Below are 14,147 nucleotides of genomic sequence, written 5' to 3' on the forward strand. Positions count from 1 at the left end.
ATTTTGTTTTTACAAAAGCTATATTGCACTTAATCCCATTGTACTACTGTAAATCCTTCCTGTGGATGAACACATAAGGAAAAGTAAGAAAGCCAGCCAACATTCTTCTTATGTAAACTCTGAAGCACAAAAAGTATATAAAATAGAATTTTATGTAGGGCTTAGAATTAATTTCTGGCTGCTACAGGTAATCAAAGATGGGTTAAAAAATATATACAGGTGACTATAAGTTTGGCTCCTAAGAAATATCAGAAACAAAGTATGAAATATATAATTATATGTGTTGCTAAAGACATATTTGACATTTTTGGGAAAACTTTCCATATGGTATACATAAGTCTTTGGTAAGCATTATCAGAACACGTGGTTGATAAACTCAATGGCTTACACAGTGGCAAATTTTAATACCTAGGGAATTGCTAATGAGACATCTGCCTTATAAAAACCATTCTTAATGAAATAATTAGAAGACATATTTATAATTTCTCTTACAAAAAATACCTTGTAAATGGAGCTAATTAGTTTGTAAAAATAAAATAACAATATAAATGTCATACCTAAGAACACCGCCAGCATCTACCAAGTTCTTCTTTAGCATGTTAAAGGCTTTTTCCTGCTCCATTCGGATTATTTTCCTATCAATTTTGGGGTCTGTAGGAACTCTATATTCAGGAAACTTCTGTACCTTTTTAATGTAAATCCTGTTTGTAAGCAAAAGAAGAATTTCTTTCATTATAATATCAAGAAAATCAAATTTACCAAGTGGAAGTTTATGCATTGAAGTTTAGAGAAAAATCAATTAAACTAGAAAGCATTCAGCAGATTATGTTGAAAAATAAGCCATATTCTCAGTGCGCAATATTTAGCAAATTAACAATAATCAAGACATCAGGAAAAATATCTGAATATTTATGGATATTAACTTTTGTTTCTGGATTTGCCTCTTGCCAATTTTCCTGGAAGCCATAAAAAACTCATGCCTGGCGGTTCTGGGAGGGTCCTGGCAGGAGGGGATGGGCAGCAGCTGCGGCAGCTGGAGGATGAAGAAGGAGCATGTGCTGCACTGTCAGTTCTTTGTGTGTCAGCCACTGTTCGGAAGCCTTACCATTACGTGTCATTCTTCCACTCCTCAGAACGTGAAGGATTATTTACTTGATGATGGAACTCTGGTGGTTTCAGGAAGAGAAGATCCGCCAACAAGTTCTTAGCCAAACAGTGATAATAAGGCAGAAGAAATATAGTGGTCGGATGATGAGAACACGGATACCTTTATGGCACCAGAATTTCCCAAAGTCACCATTAAAGGTCAAGAAGTTATCAACTCCCGGGGCGGGGTGGGGGTGGGGGTGAGGGTATTTCCTAAGCTTAACTGGAGTGCCCCAAGGGATACATACTGGATAGCAATGAACAGTTCTCTGAAATGTAAAGTCCTCAGTGAAGTCTTTCTACTGTTCAAGAGTTCTGATTTCATCACTCACAACTTCATTCAACCATTTTTTCATTGTACTCATGGTTCTTCACATCCCTGTATAGAATATGAGCTTGTTCTTTGAAAATGGTAATGAATTGATTCTTCAGCCTTCTGTTACACAAATCATAAAGTACGTGAGTTACTGAATTCCCAAAGACTTTGCAGACCCGTCTACTGGGAAAGGATGCTCATAAACTCATTGATTTTCATAAACTGAAAAGAAAACGGTAAGAGGATGACTGATGAGAGTACCAGAGTTCAAGTCCCAGGTAAAGAGGAAACCACCTTGGTGTCAGAGGCTACTTTCAACTCACAACTTCCTGTTACCCCATTCTGTTGGGGTGGGAGGCAGTGTGAAATCAATACTTTTTTATATTCATATACAATAAGCCAGAAAAAAGGGGAGGAACTTTGCTACTTGTAAAAATAAATGATAATTAGAACTTAAACACAAACGAAAAACTCATGCCTAGACTAATTTAATAGCCTCCTTCTGGGCCTCTTGGTCTCGTTCTTTAAATCTACTTGATATATTAATACCACAATAATTCTTCACATTTGTACTTCTCTGTTGAAGAATCTACCTGCTCTTTAATCGAGTACAAATTTCTTGGCAGTAGTCAAGGCATCCCATATGATTCTAGTACCTAATCTAACTTTCAATTACTTCAAATGTAAAAATTGCTTTTTTCAGACAAGTTTATCATTTCAATGTTCCTTCCTCCTCTGATACCAAAAATACAATCACATCATATCTTTACTCATATAATTTCCTGACCTGCAAGATCTCCCCTCTCACTCTTTATCTACCCAAATGCAATCTAAACTTCAGCATTCATGTTAAGTTGTACTTTCTTCCCTGTTAATGAATTTGCATGGATATGTTCCTTCCCTGCTGAGTTAGCTAACTGACACATTTGGTACTATATACTATATCATTATCTTTTCCAACAGTTTTTTGTTTTCTGATCTGCCTCAACTATATTTTAAGTTTCCCATGATTAAGTAAAATCTTGTACCTCTTTCAGTCTCCCTCTTTTCCATGGCACCCAAAGTATTGCTGGGCACAAGTGATATTCAAAAAGTACTTGTAGAATGATATAGGGAATAAAGTTATTTCTTCACACATAGAGGTGTTCTCCCAAGTTATATCTAAAGTTTTATACTGCTTATATTTAAAAGCAGTTAAAAGTTTTGCTTCACAGTCAGGTTTAAATATTACCTAAAGTTATGAAAACTCTTCTGAACTAATTTGAAAAACTTCTTGAGAATGTACAGGTTTGTGATATAAAATGTGATGTTGAAACCAAATATTTCAAAGATCAACTATCCCCAACCTTTATATGTTATCTTTTAAAATTTTATCTGATAATTTAAAACTTTCAATGTCTAAAAAAAATTAGAAAGAACATTATGAAAATCTTTTATTGCTTCAAATTTTTCATTCTCACCCAAAGCAATCACCAATCTGTAGTCTTAGTCTATCTAAAACTTATTGTGTTGATCTCATATATTGCTGGTATGAATATTACTGTTGAAATCTTTCTAAAGAGCGACTGTCTTTATAATACCTGTAAACATTTAAAATAATATAACCTTTTCACTAGCAATTTCATTTCAACAAATTTATTCTACTGATGTACTTGCACAAGTATGCAAATAGGTATAATGTTATTAACTGGAGCTTTGTATATAATAATAAAGAATACTTTTCAGATCTTATATGTCCATCATTAGAGGACTAATTCAGTAAATGACAATCCATCCATAAAAGCAATATTGTATGGCTCCTGAAAAGAAGGAACCATGAAACTAATATAATGTTATATGCCAATTATATTTCAATTTTTAAAATAAATAAATGCAAAGAAGGAACAAGTCCTTTCATGTGCAGATATGGAGACAATTTTGAGATATACTGGGAATGAAATAACAAAAACAAAGCATAGAGTGGTATATGTCATTACATTCACACTAGTGTGAAGCAAAAACAGTTGTGCAGTAAATAACCACAACAGGCATTTAGAATAGAAATAAAGCAATGTGAACTCACAGCAGGAAAGAAAGTATACTACTACCTAACTTTATGAGACTGACGTGCTACCTACTGAGCTACCAAGGCACCTACTACTACCTAACTTTAAGGAAAGAAAATATTAGTAAGTTTTACTAAGATTTCAACATTTATGAGTATAAAGGAGGATAGGTATGCATGCATATACACAGAATATCTTTGGAGAGTTACTCAGGAAGCTGGTAAGAGCTGTTGCCTTAAAAAGGGATATAGGACTAATGAATCGCTGAACACTGTATCAAAAACTAATGATGTACTATATGGTGGCTAACTGAACATAATAATAAACAAACAAATAAATAAATAAAAAGGGACATAGGGAGTAGAAGTAAAAGGAAACATATTGCACTGTACACTTATTGGCACTGTTTAAACGCAATAAAAATGTGCACATTAGTTATTAGAAAATAAATACTTAATTAACAGGAAATTAAAGAAAATAAAGCTTACCGGGCTGGACAAGTGGCTTTGTAGAGCTGACAAGACCTGCTCTCCTGCTCACTGATTTTTTTTAACTGGAAACCTTTTCTCCTTGGCCCATACTGGCACTCCATAACCACGGCTCTACTCCCTGTGGGCCAAAACCAACTATTGATATTAATTCAAGTATCCATCTGTTCTGGACACTAGAATAAAAATAACTCAGTGGTGGCAATGTCCAAATTTATATTTTCAATTACACAACTTTAAGGAAAGAAAACATCAGTAAGTCTTACTAAGATGTATAAACATGTAAGTTTAAAAGATTATAATATTTATCAAAAGTACATTATGGTTAAAGAAATTTACAAATTTCACAGTTATTGAATGTTAACTGATATTTACATCCATATGGTTTTTACACCACTCTATAAGTAGAAATTAGCAAAAGCTACATTTGTTAGTAAATATTGTTATGTAAAGTTTTATATTCATTTATAATTTTTCCTTATTTCTATTTGTACTGTTAGAATACAGTTGTCCCCCCTTATCCGCGGGGGATACATTCCAAGACCCACAGTGGATGCCTGAAAGGATGGATAATACTAAACCTTATATAAACTATGTTTTTTCCTATCTATATATACCTATAATAAGGTTTAATTAATAAATTAGGCACAGTAAGAGATCAACTACAATAACCTATAAAATAGAACAATTATAACAATATACTGTCATATAAGCTATATGAATGGGGTCTCTCTCAAAATATCTTATTGTACTGTACTCACCCTTCTTCTTCTTGTGATGATGTGAGATGATAAAATGCCTATGTGATGAGATGAAATGAGGTGAATGACGAAGGCATTGTGACATAGCATTAGGCTACTATTCACCCTCTGACACTACGTCAGAAGGAGGATCATCTGCTTCCAGACTGTGGTTGAGAACAGGCAACTGAAACCTTGGAAAGTGAAATTGCGGATAAGGGGGGACTACAATAATGTAATAACCAGCCTCTGAGATGGCCCCCAATGATTCCTGCCTCCTAGTACTCATGTCCTTGTTTAATTCCCTCCCCTTGGGACGCCTGGGTGGCTCAGTTGGTTAAGCAGCTGCCTTCGGCTCAGGTCATGATCCCAGGGTCCTGGGATCGAGTCCCATATCGGGCTCCTTGCTCAGCAGGGAGCCTGCTTCTCCCTCTGCCTCTGCCTGCCTCTCTGTCTGCCTGTGCTCACTCTCTCTGACAAATAAATAAATAAAATCTTTAAAAAATTAAAAAAAAAAATTCCCTCCCCTTGAGCATGGGCTAGACTTATTAATTTGCTCCTAATGAACATGGCTGAAGTGAGATGATGTTATTTTTGACATAAGGTTATAAAAAGACTGTGACTTTCATCCTGGGTACTCTCTTGCTCTTGCTTGGATTGGTTTCTCTGGGCGAAATCAACTGTCTGCAGTGAGGCAGCTCTGTGCAGAGGCCCATGTGGCAAGGAATAAGCCACATGAGCGAGCTTGGGAGCAGATCCTCCCCCAGCCAAATGGTGAGATGACTACAGCTCCAGCCAACACCTTAATTGCAGTCTGTGACAGAAACTGAGGCAGAACCACCTTGCTAAGCTGCTCTTTGATTCCTGACTCACAGAAACCATGAGATAAATGTTTGTTGTTTTCAGCCATCAAGTTTTGGGTAATTTGTTATATAGCAATAGAATATAAATAAGCGTACGTGAAAACTATATAGTTTATGGCTTTAAGTAAAATATCCTATTCTAGGTAGAGTACAGCAAATTTTTCAAATATAAAATAAAAAAGAATCATAAGTAAAAGTGTTGATAAAGCTGACATTAAAATTTAAAACTTTAAAATTTTAAATATAAATCTTAGAATTTATATTAACTTAGAGATAATAATAATAATAATAAAGAATTAATATGGAGAATGTAAAGAGCTACAGATAATTTTTAAAAATAAAGAACCAAGGGGCGCCTGGGTGGCTCAGTGGGTTAAAGCCTCTGCCTTCGGCTCAGGTCATGATCCCAGGATTTGGGAATCGAGCCCCACATTGGGCTCTCTGCTCAGCGGGGAGCCTGCTTCCTCTCTCTCTCTCTGCCTGCCTCTCTGCCTCTTGTGGTCTCTCTCTCTGTCAAATAAATAAATAAAATCTTTTTAAAAATTTATTAAAAAAAAAAAATAAAGGACCAAACAGAAAAATGGGTAAAGACTATGAATAGGCAATTCAGAAAGGAAAAAAAGATATTAAATGAACAAATAAAAAGATGTTCAACTTTACTAGTAAATACAGAAATGCAAATTCAAGCAATAGTAAAATACTATCTCACACTCTTCACATTGGCAAAAATAAAAAATCTGACAGTATTCTAAAATAACTGAATCCACTGATGAATTTTAACATCACAAAAAGGTGTTGCACATAGGTAGCAATAAGTACAGAAGAGGGGCGCCTGGGTGGCTCAGTGGGTTAAGGCCTCTGCCTTCGGCTCGGGTCATGGTCCCAGGGTCCTGGGATTGAGCCCCACATGGGGCTCTCTGCTCAGCGGGAGCCTGCTTCCCTTCCTCTCTCTCTGCCTGCCTCTCTGCCTACTTGTGATCTCTGTCTGTCAAATAAATGAATAAAAAAATCTTAAAAAAAAAAAAAAGAAGTACAGAACACACCTATGACATATTCTTGCAAAATACTTTAATGGAGATTAAATCTTCATTTAATCAAGCCTCTAGATCTAACAGTCCACAGGAAATATAGGGGATTTTTAAAAAACATGTTGAATTACAGCACAGAGATGGAATCAACAAAATTCAGAATACAGAAAACTCTACAGGATAAACTACCTGGGGGAAAAGACGAGAGAAATTTTTAGAAAAATTTCAAGAGATAAAACCAAATGTAAACTGTGAAATCTGTCTGGATGTGAATTTGAACAAACCTATGGAAAAAGAATTATTAGATAAGTAAAGAAATGTGAACACTGGACATTTTACATTAAGAAATTACTGTTAATTCTTTATAATATGATAATGTGATAGTCATTGTATATATATACATATACAAAGATCCTTATCTCTTAGAGATATATATTTTAGGATATAATATATACTTTGGTAATTACAGATAAAGCAACTGGATATCTGGAATTTGCTATAAAATCACCTTGGAGGTGAGGAATGAAAAGTGGGTAGGGATATAAATGAGTCTAGAATGATCATATGCTAATAGTTGTTGAAGCTGGATGATGGATACAGGGAGAGTCATAGGATTTTACGTATTATTACCTTTACTTTGAGATACAGACACATATAGACATATACACACACACACACTATTATATATGTTACCTTTACTTTTAGATATGTGTGTATATATATGTGTATATACACATATATATACATACGTACATACACACACACACACACACATATATATACACACATATATATATACACACACACACATATATGAAAATTTCCAGAATATAAAGATTTTTAAAGTCTGACAATGCTGTGTCATAAGGTAAATGAAGGAAAGGGAAATTTTCATACATTGCTGAAACAAGTAAAAATTGGTATAGGTTGCTAATTCCTCGCATACAATTCTGAAACTGAAGAAGTTCAGAAAACAAAATTTTTTGGAATGCATTTAATTGCAAAACCTGACCTGAACTTTATGTGACTATTTATAATCTTTGTACCTCTTAGCGTTACTATCCATAAAATATTACTATGTTCAATTATGTGATAGGGTCAACAGAATACTTGCTGTTGAGTATTCTGTAATATATTACATTCCAAAAATTCTGAAATACATGTGACCAAAAATTTTACAGAACAGATTTTGCACCTGGATGACCACTTTATTTTTTATTTTTTATTTTTTTAATAGGTGGTCTTTAATTTAAATTCAACTAATTAATACAGCGTATTATTAGTTTCAGAGGTAGAGGTCAGTGATTTATCAGTCTTATATAGCACCAATTACCCCAATCCCTCACCCTTCTCCCCTTCAGCAACTCTCAGTTTGTTTCCTATGAATAGAGTCTCTTATGGTTTGTCTCTCTCTCTGATTTTGTCTTGCTTTCTTTTTCCCCTCCCTTTCCCTATGATCCTCTGTTTTGTTTCTTAAATTCCACATATGAGTGAGGTCATATGATAACTGTCTTTCTCTGACTTACTTTGCTTAGCATAATACCCTGTAGTTTCATCCATGTTGTTGCAAATGCAAGATTTCTTTTTTGGGGGATGGGTCCTGTACAACCACTTTAGAGAGCAACTTGAGATAATCTTGTAAAAATAAAATGGGCATACTTCGCAACTCAGCATTTCCACTTTAACGCATGCACTATTAACTTATTTACATCTTTTCAAAAGAAAATGTATATTGTTTGACTATAGCATTCTTGGTAATATTGAAAATTAGAAACATCCTAAATGATCATTAGAAGAAAAATAATTGTGGTTTCATCATATGCTGGAACTTTATGTACTCGTTAAATTAAGATCTGTAAGCATCAATATAGATGGATTTCAAGAAATAAGGGTGAGCAAAAATTTACATAACAATGTCCATAGTTTACCATTTATGAATATTTCAAAATATTCAAAACAATAAAATACATTACTGTAAATACAAATATGTGTGATAAAGTATAAAAATATAGACTGGAAAGATACACACCAAATTTATGTAGTGGCTGCCTGTGGAGAGTTAGCATGGGGATTAGAACTAGGGAGGGGAGAAATGTTGTATTTCTTTTATAGAATGCTGATGAAACCTGGGCAGAAAAGGTTACATTTACCTCGTGTTCCTCCACATATCTTTTTTCACCCTCAGAGGTCCAAGATGAGACTGCAACTCTTGCAGCTGAATCAGTATTTCCCTAGTCCTAAAATAAATCACTTGTCGTCATGTTTTTTGGGATTTGACTAGCCTGAGGGTGAATCTCTGGAAACTGAAACTCCCACCACTTTAGGGGCATCTGGCTGGCTCAGTCGGTGGAGCATGAAACTCTTATCTCGGGGTTGTGAGTTCAAGCCCCACATTGGGTGTAGAGATTACTTAAAATCTTAAAAAAACACATACACAAAACTCTACCCCTTTAATACACACTAGCTCAATATTTGACTAGCATATGTAACACATTTGATGCTTGAGAATCCTAATATTATAATTCTGTATAATATAACTCCAAATTGCCTTCAAATTCTACACAGTAACTTGAGAGTTATGAGCTATAAAATATAAAATGAATACAAATTTGTCCAACAAGACAAATCAAGGGAGGTGAGAATATCTGGACTAGATTAAAAAAAAAATCCAACAGACACACATATTTAGAAAAGTAAAATTACTCTATTAATATTTTTATTTTCTATGTATCAGCATAATATCTAAGGAAGTATTATTTATTTATTCTAATATATTAAAATTTCATAAAATAATTGGTCATATTTAAGCTTTCTTTTTAGTTTAACATGCATTTTCATCAATTAACATTCAGTTGTCATCCACAAAAACGACATTTTGGTAGGAAATTTTTAGGAAAACCACATTTTCACAATGGATCATGGCAGTGCTGAACCTTTTAAAATAATTCCTTTAAAAAAGTACCTGCATTGACAAATGGGATTCCATCATATGGGACATACTGAGATTTCCACATCAAGCGTGTAGCTGGCTTGGCTGGGCTTGGAGATTGGCGGGTCCCCCAAACACTCTGTGTTTGCTGCTTATGAAATGTTAGAACACTTTCTAATTCAGTCTCACTTACACAGTAGCCACGGTATGAATCTCCAATTTTCTGCATGTGGTAGAAATTAAATAACAAAATTATTAGCAAATATGTTTCATTGTACAAAAAATTAAATGAAGTGGTTGTCCAAGATAAAAGACTCATCAGTTTTCAAAAGAGACTGTCATTGTCCTCTTAGATTAATGATCTATTACAACCAGTGTATCTGTTCTGCTTTTAACCAGCATTATCAAATAGATATTATCCAAATATGTTAGAGAATATAATGTCAAACTCATGACCACACCATCAGTATCAAAATTTTGCTTGAGAGAAATAATATTTAGGGAGGATAATTTGAAGAACACATTGTGTATCCATTCATCCACATATTTAAAATCCTACCTCTGGAGCCAAAAAGATTGGCACAAAACTAGCCATAAAAGTACTGGTTCCCTATGGGGCTTCTTTTGCTAAAATTAATTTTGGTATGACATCAATCTTTTTGAAAGCTTATGAAAACTGTGATAGTATCTCCTAAATAATATAAAAGAATTTGCTCATTTTATCAAAATTCATTTTAAGAAGATCCTTCTCTGAGAGAAAATTCTATCTGAACTTAGTACCAAAAATAGTTAATGGTTTTATTTTATGGAAATTAACTTACTTTTTTTTAAACTTAATTACTTTTATCTAATGGACACAGAATTTATTTTTCTTTAATATTTATTTATTTATTTATTTATTTGACAGAAAGAGAGAGAGAGAGAGAGAGAGAGGGATATCACGAGTAGGCAAGAGAGGCAGGCAGAGAGAGAGGGGGAAGTAGGCTCCCCGCTGAACAGAGAGCCTGATGTGGGGCTCGATCCCAGGACCCTGAGATAAAGACCTGAGCCGAAGGCAGAGGCTTAATACACCAAGCCCCCCAGCCACCCATGGACACAGAATTTAATAACTGGGTTTCCCCTTTTTGAAATGTAGATGCTTAAATTATAGAAAAGTGTGTGTGTATGTGTGCACATATATATGTATGTGTGCGTGCATACCCTCAGTTCATTAAGATATACATTTCTTACTTCCATTTTATGGTTACATTCTTGTTTTTCTTTATTCTTTAGTTCCCATTTTAATTTCCACCTTGCTACTGTATTTTATGTATTTTGTAAGCTATCTTCATTCTTCCTAAAACAAGGAAGATGTAAATAAATTGTGTAAATAACTGATATTATCTCTCCACAAACATGTAAGTAAACCAACAAAAGTAGAAGCTTTTTCCATGCCAATAGAGAAAAATCTATTAACTGTGATCTCCTGCACTAAAAGGCACATAGACCTACAACTGACGCCACGTATGTTTCTCCGTTAAAGGGAACAAGACCAGAGATGTGGCACTAGGAATCTTTTTATTAGACTAAATATTTCACCCTGCAAGAATATATTTAATAAAAACACTGTTGTGGCTGTACTTCAGGTCATAATAAGAAGAGACAATCTGGGGGCGCTTAACAGTCGGTTAAGCTTCTGCCTTTGGCTCAGGTCATGATCTCAGGGTCCTGGGATTGAGCCTGGCATTGGGCTCTCTGCTCAGGAGGGAGCCTGCTTCCTCTTGCCTCTCTGCCTACTTGTGATCTCTGTCAAATAAATAAATAAAATCTTTTAAAAAAGAAGAAGAGAGAATCTTATGTCAAGGAATACATTATCTCCAATTTCCCCTAAAAATAATAAAAATGCCTACGCTTACAAATATTTTTCTAGCCCAGGTATTCCTTCATCAAATATCAACTGCAAATAAAAGTAGAAACATAAAATCCACCTATTAACATTTTTTAACAAATAAAATGAACAGAGTTTATAATGTTTTCAATGAAAAGAAAAATTCAGAAGTAGTATAATATAACCAGGCCTCTATCAGGAGATGAAAGTTTAACATTTTTTTTTTTTTTTAGATTTTATTTATTTATTTGACAGAGAGAAAGTGAGAGATCACAAGCAGGCAGGCAGAGAGAGGGGGAAGCAGGCTCCCCACCGATCAGAGAACCCGATGGAGGGCTCGATCCCAGGACCCTGAGATCATGACCTAAGCCGAAGGCAGAAGCTTAACCCACTGAGCCACCCAGGTGCCCCCAGGAGAAAAAAGTTTAATACAGTTTTGAAATTTATCCAGCTAGTACATTTTGGTCAAACCTAAAAAATGTGTATGGAAAACCAATTTAAATGAAAAGTCAAAAAGTAAAAAGGATTATTAAACTATATCTATCTATCTATCTATATACTTTTTAAAGACTATTTATTTGAGAGAGAGAGAGCATGAGTGGAGGGTAGGGACAGAGGGAGAGGAATAGGGACAAGCAGACTCCCCACTGAGCAGAGAGCCCAACGCAGGGCTTGATCCTAGGACACCAAGATCACGACTTGAGCCAAAGTCAGACACTCAACAGACTAAGCCACCCAGGTGCCACTATTAAACAGTATTTTGAAGCAAAATACAGAAAATATTTCCTCAGCCATTAAGCAAAACTATTTTTCACTACTGATACAGCTTAGGAGAGAAGAAAGAATCCTTCACTGATAGAGATACTCATTCTGTTGGACAGTTTTGATGAATTTCTTATAAGACGTATGACATTAGAGCCACACAGTGCACACAGTTGTAAGACAAGCTGATTTGACTACATAATTGCTAATGCTTTTATGTCTATAGCATTCTGTAAAGTTTACAATAACGATTTAAAAAATCCTCATCAGGGACGCCTGTGTGGCTCAGTCGGTTAAGCATATGACCCTTGGTTTCAACTCTGGTCATGATCTCAGGGTCCTGGGATTGCCCCGTGATGGCTCTGGGCTCAGCAGGGAGTGTGCTTGAGATGCTCTCTCTCCCTCTCCCCTTCACCCTGCTCATGCTCTCTTCTCTCTTTCTCTAAAATAATAAATAAATCTTTAAAAAAAAAACCCTCATCAAAAAACAATAATAGTTACTTTTGGAAATCAGTGAAAAACTATAATAAACAAAAAGTGTGAGGAGGAAAAAAAATCTACCTACCTGTACAAATAGATTTATATATAAATGACTTAGAAAAGCAACAATAGTAAAATTGTTCTACTCAATACATCACATCATTAGACTTTATTATTAGAACATTCACGAAATATTAAAACGGAAGTAATGTTTTTCCTTTCCATTTTGAAAATCTGATTAAAACAATGAAGCATTTTGGGGTGCCTGGGTGGCTTAGTGGGTTAAGCCTCTGCCTTCGGCTCAGGTCATGATCTCAGGTCCTAGGATCAAGCCCTGCATTGGGCTCTCTGTTCAGCAGGGAGCCTGTTTCCCCCTCTCTCTCTTCCTGAATCTCTGCCTACTTTTGATCTCTCTCCCTCTCTCTCTGTCAAAGAAAGAAAGAAAGAAAGAAATCTTTAAAAAAAATAAAAATAAAAAAATGAAGGATTTTAATAATTAGTTATTATCATGTACGGTTTATAGGTACAAAAGCACGGTCCCTTCTCTCAAAAGTGTATAGTCTAAATGCTATGTAATGATGAACAAATAATTAGGCAATTAATTAAGAATGGCAGTGATAATAAATACCAAAGCACTTAAAGAGATAAATAGGTAAAAGCTAAAGTGATCATTATTTACAGAAAAGATACATAGGACTTGCATTAGGATTTAAGAATAGTTAGAAAGGAAACAGAAGAAAATAAAACATATTAGGAAATGGCAATAAAAATGAGTCAAGGCAGAGATAAAGGAAGATTCTGAAGTGTTTGTACAAATTAGGAAGACAAGGCTTAACAAGAATGATGGATGAGTTGGGAGAAAATAAAAACAGGAAAAGATAATACCAGATTCTGGAAGAACTTTTAAAGCTATGTATAGTGGTGAATGATATGGAAAAAATGACACTGAACTTATTGGGCAGTGAGAAGAAATAATGAAAGCAATACTGAAAGACAGGCATTTTTAGAAAACTAGATAGGAGGCCCCAGAAATAGAAGAGTCAGAGATTAAAGTGAAGGCTGTTACTATAATTAAGTTCAAGATAACAAAAGTCTGTGAAGAAGGAGGCCCCAATCACTCCACAAAAAGAGAGATATTTTATTTATTTATTTATTTAAGAATGTTGTATTAGGTTCCTTTTAAATTAAATTAAATTTATTTATTTGTCAGGAGGTGGGGCACAATCAGAGGGAATAGAGGATAGAGGGAGAAGTGGACTCCTACCTCAGCAGGGAGCCAGATGAGGACTTGAACCCAGGACTCTGGGATCATGACTTGAGCCAAAGGCAGACACTTAACTGACAAAGCCACCAGGCATCCCAAGAGAGATACTTTAAAGGAAAAACTAAAAGAATCAGATGACTACTTTAGTATGGGAAAGGAAGAATTTAATCTAAAACACTGTGCCTAGGGGTGCTTGGGTGGCTCAGGCCATGATCCAAG

At 34.9% G+C, this 14,147-nt stretch overlaps 1 protein-coding gene and 1 pseudogene across 3 annotated transcripts in view; one reads left to right on the forward strand and one right to left on the reverse strand.

Moving 5' to 3' along the window:
- The window catches only part of CARF (calcium responsive transcription factor), a 105,152-nt gene that overhangs the window by 59,001 nt on the left and 32,004 nt on the right, over positions 1-14,147 (reverse strand). For both annotated transcript variants that reach the window (XM_080798671.1, XM_080798672.1), the window contains 3 exons: positions 9,589-9,778; positions 3,996-4,116; positions 558-701 (listed from right to left, as the gene is read on the reverse strand). In XM_080798671.1, the coding sequence (XP_080654797.1) occupies positions 558-701; positions 3,996-4,116; positions 9,589-9,778 (455 nt within the window). The remainder of the gene's footprint in view (positions 1-557; positions 702-3,995; positions 4,117-9,588; positions 9,779-14,147) is intronic.
- On the forward strand, positions 1,041-1,610 carry LOC308339729 (translation initiation factor eIF2 assembly protein-like; annotated as a pseudogene). Its single transcript has one exon. The product of its transcript is annotated as a translation initiation factor eIF2 assembly protein-like (transcript).

The sequence above is a fragment of the Martes martes genome (assembly GCF_963455335.1).
Source record: "Martes martes genome assembly, chromosome: 3".
NCBI lineage: Eukaryota > Metazoa > Chordata > Mammalia > Carnivora > Mustelidae > Martes > Martes martes.